The 20,876-nt window shown below is 39.1% G+C and overlaps 1 protein-coding gene across 3 annotated transcripts in view; it reads left to right on the top strand.

Annotated features, from left to right (window-relative positions):
* CBFA2T2 (CBFA2/RUNX1 partner transcriptional co-repressor 2) overlaps positions 1-20,876 on the top strand; it is a 138,723-nt gene that overhangs the window by 91,489 nt on the left and 26,358 nt on the right. For all 3 annotated transcript variants that reach the window (XM_047852080.1, XM_047852079.1, XM_047852081.1), the window contains 3 exons: positions 8,756-8,899; positions 13,372-13,613; positions 20,484-20,573. In XM_047852080.1, the coding sequence (XP_047708036.1) occupies positions 8,756-8,899; positions 13,372-13,613; positions 20,484-20,573 (476 nt within the window). The remainder of the gene's footprint in view (positions 1-8,755; positions 8,900-13,371; positions 13,614-20,483; positions 20,574-20,876) is intronic.

The following is a 20,876-nucleotide window of genomic DNA, read 5'->3' as shown; positions in this document are numbered from 1 at the left end:
CAGACTCACACTGTGACATTGTGGAGTCTGATGTGGGGCTCGAACTCATGAACCATGAGATAGATCATGACCTGAGCTGAAATTGAGTCAGTCACTTAACTGACTGGGCCACCCAGGCACCCTTGTATTTTTTTTTTATGTTTATTTTTGAAGGAGAGAGAGAGAGAGAGAGAGAGAGAGAGAGAGAGAGAGACCAAGCCTGAGCAGGGGAGGGGCAGAGAGAGAGGGGGAGACCCAGAATCCAAAGCAGGCTTCAGGCTCCAACCTGTCAGCACAGAGGCCGATACGGGGCTCGAACTCATGAACCATGAGATCATGACCTGAGCCACCCAGGTGCCCCTTACTGTATTTTAAATATATAAAATTATGCTTGCATTCTTGGATAAACTCAACTTGATTGTGATTATAGAAAAATACACTTCCGTATTTGGTTTGCTAACTTTTACTCACCTTTATTGTGGTATAATTTAGATAGAATTAGCATATTACAGTCATAATGTAAAATATTTCCATCACCATAAAAAGATTTATCATGGGGGTGCCTGGGTAGCTGTTGGTTATGTGTCCATGCCTTAATTCCAGCTCATGTCATGAACTTACCATTCGTGATATGGAGCCCCCAGTCAGGCTCTGCGCTAGAGCCTGCTTGGGATTCTTTCTCCCTCTGTGCCCTGACCCGAGTGTGTTCTCTCTCTCTCAAAATAAATACAAATTTTAAAAAATTAAAGAGAGGATGTATCTCGCCCCCCTAATGTGCCTTGTTGTAGTTTGTTTCTTTCCATCGGTCCCAGACAGCCACTTGGCTGCTTTTTGTCCCTAATTTTGTCTTGTCACAAAGTTTTATATAAAGAGGGTAATATGGTGTGTAGTTGTGTTGTGTGTCTGGCATCTTTCACTTAGTCAAATGCTCTTGACATTCATCTATATTGTTGGATATGTGTGTCCGTAGTGTTCCTTTCTGTTGCAGTATTATAATTTGTGTTTCTTTGATGACTGGTATGCTGAGCATCTTTTTACGCCCTTATCAGCCATTTGTAGATTTTCTTTTGGGAATTGTCTCTTTAAATCTCTTCTGTTCATTCTGAGTTGCTTGTTATTATCAAGTTATTAGGGTTATTTGTATAGTCTTCATGTCTCTGTGTCTGGGATCAGAGGGCACTTATAGAAGATAGAGAAAGGAGGGATGACTAGGGGAGAAATTAGCGTCCTCATGAAGCAAGTGATCCTTCACAGTTAGGTAGTCATCTTTGAGGTTCTTCTCTTAGTTATAGGTCTGTCTGTTTTTGGAAGAACATCAAGTAACTAGCATCATTTTTGTAACTCCTCAGCTAGCTCTGACCTCAGTTGTTAGTATTCTGTCTTTAAATAATGTTTTCTTTAAAAAATAATTTTCCCTGTTTTTAAATAAACTTTTGTATGTTATTTTTCTTGGAGGTCCGTACGTAAATTGTCTTTATATCCAGTCTTAAGGGAATAAAAATGTTATTCAGATGAACCACTTCAGTGGAAGCTGCAAAATAGATTTTATACGCATAGAAATAAACTAAGAATTAGAAATTTAATTTGTCAGTTTTTTAATCAGCCTTTGCAGAGGTCAGTAAACTATGGCCACTGGTATTTTTGTAAATAAAGTTTTATTGGAGCACAGCCACACCTGTTCCTTTTTGCATTGTCTAGAGTGTGCTGTAACAGCAAAGTTGAATAGTTGTGACAGACACCATATATCGTCCACAAAGCCAGAAATATTTACTGTCTTGGCCTTTGCGAAAAAATTTACTGATCCCTGAACTATAAGAATGTATTCGATAAATTAACTTTATGTATTTAAAAATGTGGAATGGAAAAAAAATATTTTCCAATCTTTTTTTAGTATACAGTAAAGTATTAATTTTATTTTAATGGATCTCTCTGTCTTCAAGATCCCTTGTAAAGCATCATTTGGTCATTTCTTACTTGAGTCCTTATGCCTCAATTTTTGTTGAATGATAAATTATCTGTCATTGTAAACAGTTATTCCTGGCTGTCTCTGCATGTGAAGCCTGCATGTGATTAGAAAGTTGGATGTGTTGTCAGGTTCATGGCAGAGCTACATGGATGAGAAATGTTCATCCTTAAGCAGGTGCTATGCGCACAATCAATTTAGCCAGCCTTACAAGCCTACAAGTGCAACAGTAATTTCGATGTTCTTTCCTCTAACTTTAGCAGATTAGAATTGTCAATCTTGGAAATGTTTCTCATCTGACAGTTACGCATTCAGAATATTTCCCTATTTTTAGCAATGGTTAAAGAGAGACTGTAGACAAGGAAATCTTTTTTTTCTGATGTTTTCCTTGGTTCTGATCCCAACTTTAGGGGCACTATTTAAACCATATCTTTCATGATTTTGTCCTTATGTGCTACCTGGCAAGCTCATGTAGCCTTCCCACTGAACTACTTATTGCTCTGTAAAGACATCCTTGGCCTTCACACATGGTAATGTTTCTACTTTTTATTTTCTTAGTACTTTGCAAACGTTTCAATATATATGTTTACCTTAGTCAAGGCCCTATCTTCTATTGTCTCTTTCCCAAAGCCTGGCAAATACAGGATAGTCAGTAGCATGGGATCTAGAGAGCCTCAAAATTCAGCTACAAATGATAACACATAATCCAATTATTTCTCAATAGAGGATTGTTTAAATGAACTGTGGTACTTCCACACAGTGGAATATCACGCATCTGTTAGCAACAAAAGGTTGTGGAATTAAGCATTGCAGGACATATTTTGAAACTGTAAAACAAAACAGAAGAAAAACAAAAAAACCAAGGAGCAGTACAGTTTGTGGTATAGATCCGTTGCCTACTAGTCTACTGCTCTGCAACAAACCACACTAAAACCTAGTGGTCTAAAACAGTGTTGATTTTTTTGCTCATGACTGTGAGTCAGGCAGTTGTTCTGCTTTTGGTTGTTCTTACTTATTCGTATGTCTGCAGTCAGCTAGCTGCAAACCAGACTCCCTAGGATAGGCTCTCACGTGTTTGGGGTCAGCTGGCCTTAGCTCGGACAGCTCATCTCTGTTCCATGTGGTGTCATCCTACAGCAGAGGAGTCTGGATTTGCCTTCATGGCTGGGTCAGGATTCCAAGAGAGGCTCAGAACTGGCACTCTGTCATTTCTATTGCATTATGTTGGTCAAAGCAAGTCAGAGGCTCTAGCCAGATTCTGGGAATAGGGAAATAGATCCCACTTCTGGATACATTGCAAATGGGGTGGATGCAGAGAGGCCATTACTGGGGACATTCAATTTAACATCATTATGCTTTCTTTTTATAAACAGGGGTGGGATAGGAATTTATATTCGTGTTTACTCATTTGTGCATGGAGAAAGAATGGAAGGATACACAAGAAATTAATTAAAATGGTTACGTATGGGGGCTCCTGGGAGGCTCAGTCATTTGGGCGTCCGACTTCGGCTCGGGGCATGATCCCGCGGTTAGTGGGTTCGAGCCCCATGTCGGGCTCTGTGCTGACAGCTCAGAACCTGGAGCCTGCTTCAGATTCTCTCTCCCTCCCCTCCAAAATAAATAAACATTAAAAAAAATTTTTTTTGACGAAAATAAAATGGTTACCTTTGAGGTGGGGTAGGTAGGGACAGGAGCAACAGATATTTCTTTTTATATCATGGTGATTTCTGAACCATATAAACATATAGAAAAGAAAATTAGGTGGTTTTGCCTCTGCCCCCAAAGATTTAGAGGTTTAAAAGGTTTAAACCTTCCCATAGTTTCTTAGTAAGGAGTCTTTTTTTTTTTTTTTTTTTTTTAAGAAATAGAATGACTTCCTTGGTCAACATGTTTGGAGTGATCAGTATTCCTGTTCTATTGATCTGAAAGATCTATATTCACCTCATTTTTCTCAGTGATGATAATCAGGAGCACTTGACCATATCTTCTACCCAAAACTCAGCATACATAAACATCTCAATGGCCAAATAAAATTATTTATTTTAATAGATTTGTAATCTAATTCAAGTAAGTACGTACTGTATGGCCATTATTATATATGTTATGGTACCCCTCACAGAACCTTGTTTTTGATGTGTTATCCTAGGAACACATGAGGAAAATCATTACCACACAAAACTAGTAAGTGATAAAGCATTTTTCACATCAAGTTCACCTTCTTTTACCTAAACATACTTTTTCCTTGTAGCCCTGGGAGTTTCTCTTCTTTCCAGTAGTCTAGGAAGTCCTTCTCCTGACATAATTACATTTTTCTTATCTCATATTTATACCTCTTCTATTTCTTTTTCTGTTTTCTGCTTCAAAGTAATTTTTGAGAACTTTTTAAAAGCAGTTTAGGGGCACCTGGGTGACTCAGACGGTTAAGCCTCTCCAACTGTTGATTTTGGCTCAGATTATGATTTCACGTTTCAGGGGTTCGAGGCCCTGCATCAGGCTCCTCGCTGATGGTGCAGAACGTCCTTAAGATTCTCTCTTTCCCTGCCCCTACCTGGCTTGCGCTGTCTCACAATAAGTAAATAAACTTAAAAAAAAAAAAAAAAAAAAGTAAAAGCAGTTTATAATGCTTTGTAAATACTTTTGTTTATGGGCAGTTTAACATACAGGATTCTTCTCAAGTAATATTTATCTGGGTTGTTTGTGTTTATGTTCTGTATTACTTTTCTTATAGAAGTGTTCTGCTCTTTAGTTCCATGTCTGATTCTTCAAATTCCTGTGTGAGGAACAAAAGCTCTGCTGTCACACAGGGAACTGTTCATTACTGTGTTCTCTCTCTCATCAGTTTTCTGTTTTCATGACATCCACATTATATTGCACGATGGAGAACTAAAATCATCATTCAGACACACTTTTTCATGTTTGCTCTTCTTTTAGTTCCACTAGTGATATTGGAAATGCATGTGGTCATGCATTATTATTATTAATTTTTTAATGTTTCATTTTGAGAGAGAGCACATGTGCCTGCTCAAGCAAGGGTGGGGCAGAGAGAGAGGGAGGCAGAGGATCCAAAGCAGGCTTCAGGCTCTGCACTGACAGCAGAGAGCCTGATTTAGGGCTCGAACCCACAAACTGCGGGATCATGATCTGAGCTGAAGTCAGATACTTAACCGACTGAGCCACCCAGGTGCCCCTCGAGTTTTATTTTTTAAGCCATATATACCTAAGTCTTCAAAATAACCAAAGCACAGACTCAGAGTGACTAAATCAGTTACGCTGAATCTTAAAATCTATGTTTAGAACCAAGTTGAACCTTTATGACAAAAGTAAGGGTTATTTTGATTTTCTTGGACTGAAGACTTTATTCCTTTTTGATATTCCAAGCAGTGGTGTTTATGGGTTCAGAGTGCCACTTGAGAGAAAGGAATTTCTTCTCTTTACACTGTATCTAAGGTTCTCTGGCATTGAAAAGATCTCAAGATATGGTTGGTTTTTTCAAAGAATTCAGCTAGAATATAAAACATGAGTATCTGTTCCAAAAAAATTCAGAAATGAAGTCACTGTAACAGTGATGACATAAAGGCATGGCACAGCCAACAATCAGAGGGTTAAAATGCCTACTTTGGAATGTACCCCTTATCCACCATTTGAGCAGCTGCTGTATTGTCATGTTGTAAACCACTTGGTTAGATCTCACACCATGAAGTGCCTTCATGCCACCCAGCCTCCAATAAAAATACCCCCTTACATGGTACTTGGTGCTTTTGCAGCTGTTATTTCTTGAATCATTCCATGTAATCTCGCTGAGGTTAGATGGATTAGCTGTTGATAGTGTACCCATTTTCTATGGAAATATTAACTCGGTCATGGTCACATAGCTAGTTAGGTGGTATATCCAGAACTTGACACTAGGCTTCCTGTTTCCTAATCATCATTTCTGTTTACTGAGTACCTTCTCCAGCCAGCACTAGTTGAGGCATTGTTTTTTACCCGCACCTGTTTCCTACCAGGTAGGTCTTATTACCTCTTACTTTACATTTGTTAGAAATGACCCAGAAAGGTGAAATGATTTAATAAAAGTAATGTAGGTTCTAACAGAATGAGAATTCACATGAAATTTCTCAGCCTCCATACCCCATGTTTTTTCTACTAGTCGATGTTATTGAAACATGAGCTACAACACTAGTGTTGCAGATTTATGAGTAGTGATGTGAACAAGAGATGTGGGTAGTTTCAATCTGTAAACGGTACACTGCGGGGTGGGTTTTGCCCAGTATCTAAGCTTTCACTTGGTGTATAATTCAGTGTTCTGCAGTTGGGCTCCTCTCAGTTTTTCATTCTGCCAAGTGCTGAATGTTAAAACACATCTTGCTGTTACGTCCTCCTCGGGCCTTTGGCGCCCTTGCTGTAAAGGCAGGTGGTCTGAAGAAAGGCTCCCTCTAGGTTGTTGCACACTATACACAACACATTATAGTGCGAGACAACTGTCAGTTCCTTCCTTCCCCTCTCCCCCCACCCTCCAGAAAGCTGGGCCCCAGATGGGAGAGCTGGAAACATGTCAACCATTCTCTGAAGGGCATTGAGAAAAATACTGTCAAGAAGAAAAAGGCAAACGCAACAGCTCATTAGTCCACTAATCAGACAGGACGACCATCAATTTCACAAAGAAAATGTCCTGGACAGAGAGATGGGAAGAGCTGGCAGAGTGTTGCCCACATGGCTCTCAGAGAGCTGCACATTTTTGTCAGGGGTTTTGTAACTTGAGGACATTACTTGATAGACTTTATGTATTCATTAGATCTCTTTCCAAAATATGACCAATGCAAACTGAAGCATAAAAATAATATTTGGTGATATTGTCCTCATTAAAACATGCTCATAAATGTGCAGAGATGGGCTTTTTTGCCAGTGTCATGAATGTATTGTGTCTACAGCTATGATCTCAAAGAAAGAAATCTTTGGTTTAACATTCTCATTTGAACCTTTGGTGTATCCGTGTCTTGTTCTTTAAATTGAATTCAACAGTTATTGGAGAATAAATACATGGCACTTACATGAAAAGCTTGGAGTTACCGAGAGGAACACATTTCAGTTTAAAGATGATATGGTGACCCTGGTCCTATTATTAACCAAGTATGTAACATGTTCTTTTTAATGGGGGAAAGTAACTGAAGCTGTTTTAGAATATTGCTCCAGTCCTGTTGATACTAGTCCAGACCTATTTCTGATGTCATTAAGTTTAATCTGTCAAATTTCTTTTTCTGGAATTTGTCGTTCCCTACCGTTATCAAACAGCTGCTTATGAATTGTCCCCATGGTGAACTAGCCTGTACTTTGTTTAGATTCAGCTCTACTTTTCATCTTTTTAGATACTGTACATCATAAATGACATTTGCATGATTGATGTCAGGGATGTTGACTCCACCTCTTTTTCCCTGCTTATCTCTAGTTAATATATATAAAAATTTAGTACTTTGTCATTTGTGGTAATTTATATACAACTGATTATGATTCTGTTTCCCTGCTGTGCAATTGATGCCTACCGGTCTAGACAGTCCCACGTTAGCTTTTTTCCCCCTATTATTTGATGAATTTATAAAAAAGAAGTCAAAAAACAGTGCATTTGAGACAGGCTGAATATGCAACCTGGTTTCTTCCTTTCTCAGCCACTATCTTCACTGTTAACTTTCAGGTCATGTTACCCTTTGACCTTGCTGGCTTGTTTTAGTTTCCTGTGATTGCCATAACAGAGGTCACAAATTGGGTGGCTTAAGACAACAATAATCTCTCACTGTTCTGGGGGCTAGAAGTCCAAAATCAAGGTGTAAGCAGGGTTGGTTCTTTCTTGGGACCTCTGAGGAAGAATCTAGTCCATACCTGTCTCCCAGCTTCTGCTGGTTGCTGACAGTCCTTGGCATTCCTTGGCATACGGATGCATCACTCCCGTCTCTGCCATCATGGTCACGTTGCCCTTGCATTGTGCAACTACGTCCATCTTCATGTAGTCTTCCCTCTGTGTATGTGCCCCTTCAGCTCTTCTTAGGAGGGTATCATTCATAATGGGTTTAGAGCCCCCCTCAATAATCCAGGATGATCTCCTTCCAAGATCCTTAGCTACATCTTCCAAGACCCTTTTTCCAAATGAGCATAATATTCACAGTTCAAGGTAGTCAGAGGTACAGGCGTCCTGCTCCCCCAGCCTTTAACCACAGGAGATACATTCTAAGACCCCAATGGATACCTGGAACTGCAGATAGTACCAAATCCTAAATACATATTATGTGTTTTCCTATACACATACCTGTAATAAAACTTAATTTATAAGTTAAGCACAGTAAGAGATTAACAATAAATGAAAATAAAATAGAACAATTATAACAATATACTGTAAGTTATGTGACTGTGGTTTCCCCCTGTCTCTCCCCCTATATCAGAATATCTTATTGTACCATACTTACCCTTCTTTTTGTGATGATGTGAGACAATAAAATGCCTGCATGATGAGGCGAATGACCCAGGCATGATGACCTTATGTTAGGCTACTCTTGCCCTTCTGACTCTCTACCCATCAGGACGATCATGTGTTTCCAGACCATGGTTGGCCGCAGGTAACTGAAACTGTGGAAAGTGAAACTGGCTGAAAGGGAACTACTGTAGATAACCTTTTGAGGGCCCTCCATACAGCCTACTCAGATAAGCATCTTCTTTAACTTCTCAGTCCTCTAGGAAAATATACTGGTGTTTCATATTTCATATTTCTGTTACGATTTTTATTACCTTGTGGACAATTCTGACCTCCATTCCTTTTATTCTCTCTAGTTGGTGCTGAGAAAAGAGTGCCAGCAATGCCTGGATCGCCTGTGGAAGTGAAGATACAGTCAAGATCCTCACCTCCCACCATGCCACCCCTCCCACCAATAAATCCTGGGGGACCCAGGCCAGTGTCATTTACTCCAACAGCATGTGAGACCTCTTAATTTATTTGGGTTTGTGGTTCAGAGTGACGTTTAGATCTAAGTGACTGGCTGCTATGAAGCCTTCTGCATATGCTATTCAACATTTTCAAAATAGCTGTAAGGTATTTTATATCTACACACACACATATGTACATATGCATATTACACACACACGGTTATTTCTTTTATAAATTGCTTTTGCCCTCTGAGAATAGTACTTAGCTAATTTAGGCATTTGAAAATTTAGTGGTATAGATACTTTGTTTTCATACTCTGGCTATTAAGTAGCTATTTTTATTTCTTGGCTCTAAAATGAATTTAAATTATTATATTGCTTTATAGGAATCAATGTAAATTTCATATAATTACCAAACAACTTCTAAAACTATTCCAGGACTACCATGGTAAGGCTCTTGACAAAAGAGAATGAATATTGTATTAGTTTGCTAGGGCTGTCACAACAAAATACCACAGACGGGTTGGCTAAAACTCACAGTTCTGGAGGAAAGAAGTCCAGGATCACGGCGTCAGCAGGTTTGGTTTCTTCTGAGGCCCCTCTCCTTGGCTGCAGATGGCCACCCTTCCTGCTGTGTCCTCCCATGTCCTTGCCTCTGTGCATGTGTATACCTGCTGTCCTTTCCTCTTATAAGGACAATAATCATAGTGGATTACGGACCACCCACATTACCTAATGTAACCTTTAAAGGCTGTGTCTCCAAATACAGTCACATTCTGAGACGCAGGGGATTAGAACTACAACGTAGGAATTTGTGGGGGGGCATAATTCAGTCCATAAGAATTACATTAGCCAGGGGCGCCTGGGTGGTTCAGTCAGCTAAATGTCCAACTCTTGATTTCAGTTCAGGTCATGATCTCACAGTCATGGGATCAGGGCCCACATACAGCTTTTGTACTCAGTGTGAAGCCTGCTGGGAATCTCTCTCTCTCTCTCTCTCTCTCTCTCTCTCTCTCTCTCTCTCAAAATAAATAAACACTTAAAAAAAAGAATTACATTAGCCAATAAATATATAATAGATGTTCAACTTTGCATCAAGTTAATGCAAACTAAAACCCAATGTAATACAAGAATGTTCAAAATGGAAAGTAATATCAAGCTTTGGTGAGCATATGGTGAGCTACCTGAACACTCCTACATTGTTTGAATGTGAGAAAATTATTTGGTAGTATTTAGTAAAGTTGAATTTTCACAAAGCCTGTGTAACTCAGCAATCAGCCCTATATGTATAGTTAAACACACAAACAAAAGTCAAAAGAAGACCCAATTTAAAATCTAGACTTACATGCATACATACTAACTTGTGTGGATTGTTTTTTAATTTTCTTTTAATGTTTATTTATTTTTGAGAGAGAGAGAAACAGGTCATGAGCGAGGTTGGGAGAGAGAGAGAGAGGGAGGTGGAAGATCCTGAGCTGTCAGCATAGAGCCCGATGCAGGGCTCAAACCCATGAGCCACAAGATCATGATGTGAGCCAAAGTCGGACACTTAACCAACTGAGCCACCCAGGCGCACCTTTACGTGTCTAGATTTTAATCTGAATTTTTCTGCCTTTCTGTGCCTGTGCATGTTGAGTCTCTCAGATACTGTGCCTCATAGAGCAGAGGACACTCAGTGTTTATGGAGTACCCACAATGCATTAGAGCACTCTGCTAGGCACTATATGCATTTTCTTATTTAAATGCCTTTACATAAGCTTACACACTATCATTGCTCAAACATGTACGTTTTTTGTGGTTTTTTTTGTTTTTTTTTCAACGTTTTTTATTTATTTTGGGACAGAGAGAGACAGAGCATGAACGGGGGAGGGGCAGAGAGAGACGGAGACACAGAATCGGAAACAGGATCCAGGCTCCGAGCCATCAGCCCAGAGCCCGACGCTGGGCTCGAACTCACGGACCGCGAGATCGTGACCTGGCTGAAGTCAGACGCTTAACCGACTGCGCCACCCAGGCGCCCCTGTGTTTATTATTTTAAAAGGCAAAAGAGTCTAAGTGGTACAGCTTTAATAGAAATTTTAATTATTATATTTTAAAACATTTGAAATTGAGTAAGTGGCAACTGTAGCAGTCTGGAACTAGAAATGAAGTTTAATATCCTTTTTAAAATTCTATTTTCGGGGCACCTGGGTGGCTCGGTCGGTAAAGCATCCGACTTCAGCCCGGGTCATGATCTCGCGGTCCGTGAGTTCGAGCCCCGTGTTGGGCTCTGGGCTTGATGGCTCAGAGCCTGGAGCCTACTTCCTATTCTGTGTCTCCCTCTCTCTCTGCCCCTCCCCCGTTCATGCTCTGTCTCTGTCTCAAAAATAAATACACGTTAAAAAAAAAAATTAAAATTCTATTTTCTATTTCAAAGTTCTACATCCTTAGATATAGGTGCTGTCTTGAAATGAAGAGATTTAAACCTAGGCTGTCATTCAGATTTCAAGATACAATAGGAATAGATATATCTGCACGTGAATTCAGCTCTTTTTACCTCCACATTTGACTACTTCATTTTACTTCAGAAAATGTGCTCATATGCTTTCACTGAAGAGGTTGTGAAAAAGCAGCGTGGCTAAAAGCACAGTAATATATTCCACTTATGGATTGCTTCAAAAGGGGCAGCTCTCCAATGGCAATTGACCTTTCTGTGAACACAAAGAAACAGCAGACCATTGCGACTAATTTTCTGGATTGCTGAGGTTGAGTATTGAGCTTTCCTTTCCAGTAGCTCTAGTGATCTCTTTTAATGAAAGATACAGAGGAGAATTCACCCTTTCTTTCTTAGCCTGTTAGTCTTTTATGTAGTGAATCATTCAGCAGCTTTTTCCTCAACACTTACACTTTGCTAGCTAATGAACAAAGGCATTCTATTTATGTATGGTATATACAGTCTACAAAACTTAGTATAGTATATACAGATATAGAACATAGTGTTCATTAAGAAGTACACAGTCTTGGGGCACCTAGGTGGTTCAGTCAGTTGAGTGACTTTGGCCCAGGTCAATCTCATGGTTCGTGGCTTCAAGTCCCATGTTGGGCTCTGAGCTGACAGCTCAGATCCTGGAGCCTGCCTCAGATTCTCTGTTTCCCCCTCTCTCTGTCCCTCCCCTGCTCATGCTCTCTCTAAAATAAATGTTTAAAAAAAAAAAAAAAAAAAAAAAAGAAGTTCACAGTCTGTTAAGACAGTACAAATCTAGAAAAAGTAAGTAGGTACCATAATGGAAGTATCTGTAGGCAGTACAGAGAAGAGTTATTAAATCTATCAGGGTTTACCTTAATGTGCAGCCACAGAATCTGTTAAAGAATGTTTCTTGATATAGGTGATACCTGAGCATATATAGGATGAGGAAAAGTTTGCTAGATCAAATTTGAATCTGGATCAGTCAAGTAGTAGGAACAGTATGGCTGACCAACTATGACCGGCATGGAGGCAGAAGGAGGGACGTGGAAGATTTTTCATGATTAATGACTTGGTGTTAAGCCCAATATAAGTAAATGGTCAGTTTTCTAAGTTAGGTAAAGATTAAATAATTGGGCTCTTTTCGTATGTTTTTTAGACATATGTTTTAATTTCATTTTCCTAGATGTTCAAGCCTGGGTATGATTAAGTGAAAATCTATTGACGCTTAGTCACCAGGTAATTTTATTTCACCATTCAGTGAAGAAGGAGAACTCAGTTCTAGGGTGATGTTGCAAATTGAAACTAGCAAGAAATGAGTAAGAACGATGGGGAAACAGTAATTAAAGTCTTATTAATCAATCACCTTTGTTATAATTTGAGCAGAAATTGGTGTGTTGTCCTGTGTAGTGTCTAGAAAATGCTTTATTGAATGATCAAGAATTCGGCACTATTAATATCACCCTGTTGGAGCAGAGAGAAACTGACTGTGATGGGCATGAATATTCTGAATGGTCCAAGAGATGTGTACCTTATATACCTTTTTGCAGCAATAGGTCATTAAATCTATAGCCTAGAGAAAACATTTCTCACTTCCACAGAACTCTCTTTTCTGATTGTCTATTCACATGCTACATTGTAACTGATTGCTTAACTTCTTTGGAACCCTAAGATCAGGAAGGAGATGTCACATGAAAGGTGCGCATTTGTGCGCGTAAGTGTCCAGTACACTGGAAATACGTATCCTACGAGACTCAGCTTCTGCAGTACCTGTTGCAGGAAATCTTCACCTACCCCAGCCCCATAGCAACTATAATTAGATAGCCTTTCTCCAAGCTCTTACAGCACTCCGTACTCTTATTTTAACACGTCTGTGTTATTCTGTTAAGATTTTTGACCTGGTAGTCTGTCTTCCTATGTAGTAGTCTCACTGAGGGCAGAAACAGTTTCTTGTATATTCTTAATATGTGCTTTACAAAATTCAAATGAATAAACGAAGGTTAATGCAAAGAGGAAGAAATTAACAAAGACCTGTGTGTTTTGCACTTAAACAGAGTCTTTCATTTTGGCTTTCTTTTAGTAAGCAATGGCATCAACCATTCTCCTCCTACCCTGAATGGTGCCCCATCACCACCACAGAGATTCAGCAATGGTCCTGCCTCTTCCACATCATCTGCACTAACAAATCAACAGTTGCCAGCCACTTGTGGTGCTCGGCAGCTCAGCAAGTTGAAACGCTTCCTTACCACACTGCAACAGTTTGGCAATGACATCTCACCTGAGATTGGGGAGAAGGTGCGGACTCTTGTTCTAGCACTGGTGGTAAGTACGGCATCACTGTCCACAGCTATCTGAGTACGTGGCTCAGAACCAAAGCCAGCAAACCTGGAGCAACATGGCAAAATATGCAGACTAGATTAGTTATTATATAACTCATATAAACCTGTGGAATTGTGGATTTCAATTATGGGTAACAATACTTATTAAGGAAACAAATCTATTATTTCTATTATTTCTAACTAATCTATTATTATTATTTCTTATTACGTTGATTTAATTCCAAGAAACAGCTTTGAATTCATCGTCAACTGAATTTCAACAGGCTACTGAGGTTCAACCAAGCTAACGCAAGGTTTTGTTACTTAATATATTCAGTGCCTGGTGCATTGTTTCCAAACCTGAGAGAAAAGAAAAACAGGGAGTTTAAGTTTCAGGATAATAGTTTATAAAATTATAAGTCTCGTGGTTTAAATAGTGTCAAAGGGATTACATTCTTCAGCTCTTCATGCAAATATAGTTTCTGTAGAATTTTCAAACCACACATAATTTTTCTTTGTACAAGGAGTATGGTAAACCCATGATGGTATAAGGCAGTAATTTCTGACATAGACAGCTGGGTGGGGTTTGCGTATCACTGTATATAAGGAAAGTACTGACAGTTCCCTATGTTTGTAAATTGAATTCTACAAGATTTACCTCTTGAAAAAGCACCTCATGGTTCTGCGTGTTAGGCTCTACCTGTGTAAAAGTGAATCACGTTACTAAGCCTTAATGCTGTAGTTCTCAAAGTGTAATCAGGGACCCTTGAGATTCCCCCAGACCCTTCCTGGAACTTCTGAAGGCGAAAATTATTTTCATAATAATATTAAGATGTTCCTTGCATTTTCATTCTTACTCTCTAAGGAGCATACAGTAGAATTTTCTCGAAGCTGCATGATACAGGCTGTTGAAATGGATTAAATGCAGAAACAGATAAGAGAGCCCAGTTGTCTTTTAATAACCCAGGTACCAAAAAGATTTGCAAAACTGTAATTACAGTGCCATTCTTCCTACTACATTTTTGGGGAAAATACTGTTATTTTGAAATGGGTTAATAATAAATGGTTTCCAAATTCTGAAGTTAATTATTAATATTGGGATTATTGATAGATGTAACCCACATAAATTAGAGGAGTCTGAGGCTAAAAAGTTGAATAACTTAACAGATTTCTCAGTCTAGTGTAGAAGAAACAACTTTCATACAAGGCAGAATGTGATAAATGACTTTTTCATCATTTCAGATTTAATCCCTTTTGCTTTTTAGAGCTGTTAGGTTGTTCTTTTTTTTTTTTTTTTAAGGTTGTTCATTTTCATTGCTACATTATATAGTATTTTATTGTAGGAATACAATTTGTACTTTTTGCTCTTGATGGGCATTTGAGTTGTTTGCATTTTGAGGCATAGTCAAAGAACCTAATACAACCCCCAAGTTCTGAAATTTCTTAAAAGAATTCACAGGACTTGGCATATAGCTGTGCTCACAACTAAGATTTATTACAGAGGCATAAGGTTACACAGCTGGATCATAAAAGAAAGAGATACTGTTGGAATCTAGTGGAATCCATGTGCAGGCTTCCTTATGCTCTTCTCTTGTATAAATAGTCACACAGAGCTCACTCTTCCCCCAGCAGTGAAAATGTAGTGACATATGTGTGATGCTTTTGCCCAGGAAAGCCTATTCGAGACTCCATGCCCAAGGTTTTTACTTGAGTCTGGGTACATAGGCAGTCTTTGCCAGCACCTGCTGAAATTCCAAATTCCCAGAAGGAAAAATCAATGTTCAGCAGAAACCGCAATGTTTGCAAAAACACTGTCTAGGCACAGTGAGCCACCCTTATCAGTTAGAAAGGTTTTTTTTATTTTTGTTTTTAGGGGAAAAATGTTTTTGGTCAAATTTTATGCTACTAGATCTAGAGTAATAAAATTGGGCTTTAAATGTCAAAATGAGTTTGAGCATAATTGTAAGTAAAGCAGACATCAGAATGTCATACCAATTCTAGCAACAGATTTAGGCACAACTCTGTATATATATTTTTAAGTGTATTTATTTATTTTGAGAGAGAGAGAGCACAGGCAGGTGAGGGGCAGAGAGAGAGGGAGAGACAGAATCCCAAGTAGGCTCTGCACCATCTGTGCAGAGCCCGATGTGGGGCCCAAACTCTCAAACTGTGAGATCGTGACCTGGGCCGAGATCAAGAGTCGGATGCTTTACTGACTGAGTCACACAGGCGCCCCAGCTTTAAGTGGAGTCTAAGGTTGAAGAGAATTTCAAGAGTAAAAGAAAAAATGATAGCCCTCATTTGCAAAAAAAAAAAAAAAAAAAGAAAGAAAGAAAGAAAGAAAGAAAAACAGAAAAGAAGTCCATTTTTTTTTTAAACTTCGGTGTTTTTTGTTTTTTTTTTTTTTTTTTTAATGTCTTATTTATTCTTAAGAGAGAGAGAGACAGAGCAGGAGCAGGTGAGCGGCAGAGCGAGGGAGGGACACAGAATCTGAAGTAGGCTCCAGGCTCTAAGTTGTCATCACAAAGCCCGATGTGGGGCTTGAACTCCTAGACTGTGAGATCATGACCTGAGCCGAAGTTGGACACTTAACCAACTGAGTCACCCAGGCGCCCCGTCAAAATTTTTTTATAGCTGAAGAAGTATTTGTATGTACATGTAACCAATTGTGTCCTTTAAATGGCCATTCTCAGGTTAATTTTTTTTTCCCAATGATAATCGTCAGTAGGTGGTAAAGATACACATAACAACCAACTTACCCAGTTTTAAGTGTATAATTCAATGATTTAAGTGTATTTTGTGCAACCATCACCACTATCCACCTCAGGAACTCTTTAAATCATGCAAAACTGAAACTTTGTGCCATTAAACAATAACTCCCCATCCCTTACTTACCCTTCAGTTCCTATCAACCGCCAGTCTACTTGACTACTCTAGCTACCTCATATAAGTAGAATCATACAGTATTTGTCTTTCTGTTGCTTATTTTGCCTAGTGTAATTATCCTCAAGGTTCATCCCTGTTATAGTATTTATCATATTTTTCTACTTTTTTTGGCTGAAAAGATTCCATTGCATGTATATACCACATTTTGCTTTCATCTTTTGATGAAATTGGTATTTCATCAGCAATTGGAATTGAAACTATGAATTTATTTGGAGAAGATGCAGAAAAAGAAGTGTTACTTGAATTTAACATCCATTATTTTATTTAATTTTTAAAATTTTTTAATGTTTATTTTTGAGAGAGACAGAGCGCGAGTGGCGGAGGGGCAGAGAGAGAGAAGGAGACACAGAATCCGAAGTAGGCTTCATCTTTTGCATTCATCTATTGATGTACACTGGGGTGTTTCTACCTTTTCGGTTAGGGAAAGTTTTATATCTTTATGGAAAACTGTTCATCAGCCAAATTCATAGGTGCCAGCTGATGGCCCAACCTTGTAAGTACTCTTTAAGAAGGTTATCAGTTTTAAACCTGCTACATTGACTCTTTTCTGTATAGGAGCCATTGCAAATAATGTTGCTGTAAACCTTCTCTTACATGGTACACATGTGCAAGCATTGCACTGAACAGTGGAATTGGGATTTCATAAGGTATGCATATATACCAATTTAATATGTAAGGCCATTGGTTTTCCTACATATTATACTAATTTATACTCTGATATAATGGGAATTTTATTAAAATCCGTGTCCTGAATCAGTCTGTTCAGGCTGTTACAACAGAATACCAATGACTGGGTGATTTATAAACAACAGTCATTTATCTCACAGTTCTGGAAGCTGGTAAGTGGTGCCAGTAGATTTTGTATTCTGTGAGAGCCTACCTCCTTGTTCCTATATAGCTGTCTTCTCACTGTGTCTTCACAATGCCGAAGAGGCGAGGGAGATCTCTTGAGGTCTCTTTTACAAGGGCACTAATGCTGTTCGTTCCTAAGAGCTCTGCCTTCATGACCTCTAATCATCTCCCAAAGGCTCCACATCTAAATACCAACTCATTGGGAATTAGGTTTCAACATACGAATTCTGAGTGGCACAAAAATTCAGTCTATAGGAATTGGTATTGAAACTATGAATTTATTTGGAGAAGATGCAGAAAAAGAAGTGTTACTTGAATTTAACATCCATTATTTTATTTTATTTTTTTTTTTTTTCAACGTTTTTTATTTATTTTTGGGACAGAGAGAGACAGGGCATGAACAGGGGAGGGGCAGAGAGAGAGGGAGACACAGAATTGGAAACAGGCTCCAGGCTCTGAGCCATCAGCCCAGAGCCCGACGCGGGGCTCGAACTCACGGACTGCGAGATCGTGACCTGGCTGAAGTCGGACGCTTAACCGACTGCGCCACCTAGGCGCCCCTTTTATTTTATTTTTAAAAAATTTTTAATGTTTATTTTTGAGAGAGAGAGCGCGAGTGGCGGAGGGGCAGAGAGAGAGAAGGAGACACAGAATCCGAAGCAGGCTTCAGGCTCTGAGCTCTCAGCACAGAACCCGACATGGGGCTCCAACCCACAGATGGGGAGATCATGACCTGACCAAAGTCAGACGCTTAACCTACTGAGCTACCCAAGCACCTCTCTATTCATTATTTTAAAAAAAAAAACACTTGGCAAAACAATTAGAGCAGGAACTTTCTTAATCTGATGATAGTTGTTATCTTACAAAAAACCTACAGCAAGCCTCATGCTTGCCAAATTTTGAATGCTTTCCCTCTAATACTAGGAATCAGATGAGAATGTCTTTTCTAAAAAACAAAAGAATGTTTCTTCTATTCAGCGTGATCCTGAACATTCTAACCTAGCAAATAAGATATCAAGATTGGTGAGAGATCAATAAAACTGCCACTGGGGCGCCTGGGTGGCTCAGTCGGTTAAGTGACATTTGGTTTCAGCTCAGATTATGATCTTGCAGTTTGTGCGAGGGAGCCCCATGTCAGGCTCTGCACTGACAGCATTGAGTCTCCCTGGGATCCTCTGTCTCCCTCTCTCTATGCCCCTCTTCTGTTCACACTCTCGTAAAAACTTAAAAAATAAAAGAAAGTAAATTCTTTTAAAAAAAGTATTGATGTGAAATGAGATAAGCTTCAAATACTTTAATTTAACATCGTTTAATTTGATATACTCTTTTCTCTAAAAGGAAATATTTTTAATTTTTACCGAATATTAGTGTGATATATTTGGAAAATCCAACATAATTTCATATCCAGAAATAAGTGCTGTTGTACTTGTCTTTTTAGGCACTTAAGATACTATATAAGTGTGTGTGTGTAATTTCCATAAATGGCTTATAGGAAAGCATGCTGCTCTTTTTCTGGTTTTTCACTTCACAGTATATTGTAAACACCTTTCCTTATTCATGCATATAGTCTTTCCTGTTCCCTTAGTGTTCTGATGTATGGCTGTACCATCATTCTTTTTTTTTTTTTTTTAATTAATTAATTAATTTTTCCTCCTCTAAAAAAATTTTTTTTTTAATTTTATTTTTGAGAGAGAGAGAGAGAGAGAGAGAGAGAGAGAGAGAGACAGAAACAGTGTGAGCAGGGGAGGGACAGAGAGAGGGAGTCACAGAATCCGAAGCAGGCTCCAGGCTCCGAGCTGTCAGCACAGAGCCCAACGCAGGGCTTGTACTCACAAACCGTGAGATCATTACCTGAGCCGAAGTCAGATACTTAACTGACTGAGCCACCCAGGCGCCCCATGTACCATCATTCTTTTTGAATATTTGAATGTTTATGTATTTATTTATTTTTTTGAGAGAGAGAGAGAGAGAGAGGCAGGTGTGAGTGGGGGAGGGCAGAGAGAGAGAGGGAGCCCAGAATCCAAAGCAGGCTCCGGCTCTGAGCTGTCAGCAGGGAGCCCCATGTGGGGCTTAAACTCATGAGCCATGAGATCATGACCTGAGCTGAAGTCAGATACTTAACTGACTGAGCCACCCAGGTGCCCCTTTTGTACCATCATTTTTAATGCAACTTCCTGGCAGTGGACCTTAATGTTTTCTGTTCCTTATTGTCAAGAAGCAGTATTGTGTTGATAAATAATCTGTATGGTACTTGTTACAGCTTTGAACCATTGATGATTTTATAAAATAAAATCCCTAGAAGTGGTACTTGTTCTCTCAGGGAAGCAAGAATAATGCCCAGTTTTGTTCTTTAACTTGGTATTATACTATGTTTTAGGGAATTGAATAAAAATATTTTGTGAACTTTGAGGAAAATATTTTTATTTGTACATTCACCTGAGCAGAGGAGCTAAGAACCCTATTTAAAGGTAGACTTTTGAAAAAATACATGGGAAGTGCTAAGAACCTTACGGGAAATAACTACAACCTTCCCAGTGGGCGTGTGCCTGTTTCCAGGTCTCTCATGTGCAGGCAGACCACTTGAAGGTAGAAGGCACTGATTGTTTTGCCTTGTTTTTTTTCGTTTGTTTTTAAATTTCTTTAGAATATTTAGGGAACTGATGCTAGGAGGAGGGCACGATCTATGAAGAAGTGAACTTCAGAAGTTGATATCCTGGACTCATTCAGGATTGTTCCATCTGGGAATGTTGTAGGTTTGGTTTCCGGTACCCAAGGTGGTTTGCCATGAGCTCCTTGATTCGAGAGGCCTGAGTGCCTTCTTCACAAATGCTGAGGAAAGCAGTAGCTGAGTACAGAGGACAGTTTAGGTTTAGGGTATTAAAGAAAAGAAAATCAATGAGGCCACACTTTATTCATAAAGGAAACAATTTGTTTAACCTTTGAGAGGGATCTGAGTTTACAGTGGTGTTCTTGGGATTATCCTTTTCCTTGATTTAAAAAGAGTTAGCACTATTAGATTTGTATTGGGGAGACAGTATCCAGTTTTAGAAATTGACAGTGTTATTTGTCTTTTCAGAACTCAACAGTAACAATTGAAGAATTCCATTGCAAGCTCCAGGAGGCTACAAACTTTCCTCTTCGTCCTTTTGTGATTCCATTCCTCAAGGTAATTTTTATAATTACTGAATGTAATTTATCTTCAGCATTTCCTCAAGTTTTCCTGCTGCTGATCCCTGTTCTGTGATCTAAGCCAGGGTAGCTTGCCACACATTTTCATATCTTTCTTTTATTTGAGTCTGCTACGAGGAATGGGAGTGTGGTCTGCAGATATGCCTTATTCACACTTGGTAGGATGGGAATTACAGAGCCTTGAGTTGTGGTCCATATGCAGATACTGCTGATAACACATAATAGCAGGTGGGGAGCAGGAGGTGAGTGGGCTGAAGGTGAGTGTGTGGATGGTTTGGAG

Source organism: Prionailurus viverrinus, chromosome A3 (genome assembly GCF_022837055.1).
Source record: "Prionailurus viverrinus isolate Anna chromosome A3, UM_Priviv_1.0, whole genome shotgun sequence".
Classification (NCBI taxonomy): domain Eukaryota; kingdom Metazoa; phylum Chordata; class Mammalia; order Carnivora; family Felidae; genus Prionailurus; species Prionailurus viverrinus.
Note: the sequence above shows the minus strand (reverse complement) of the source record. Positions and strands in the feature narration are given on the sequence as shown.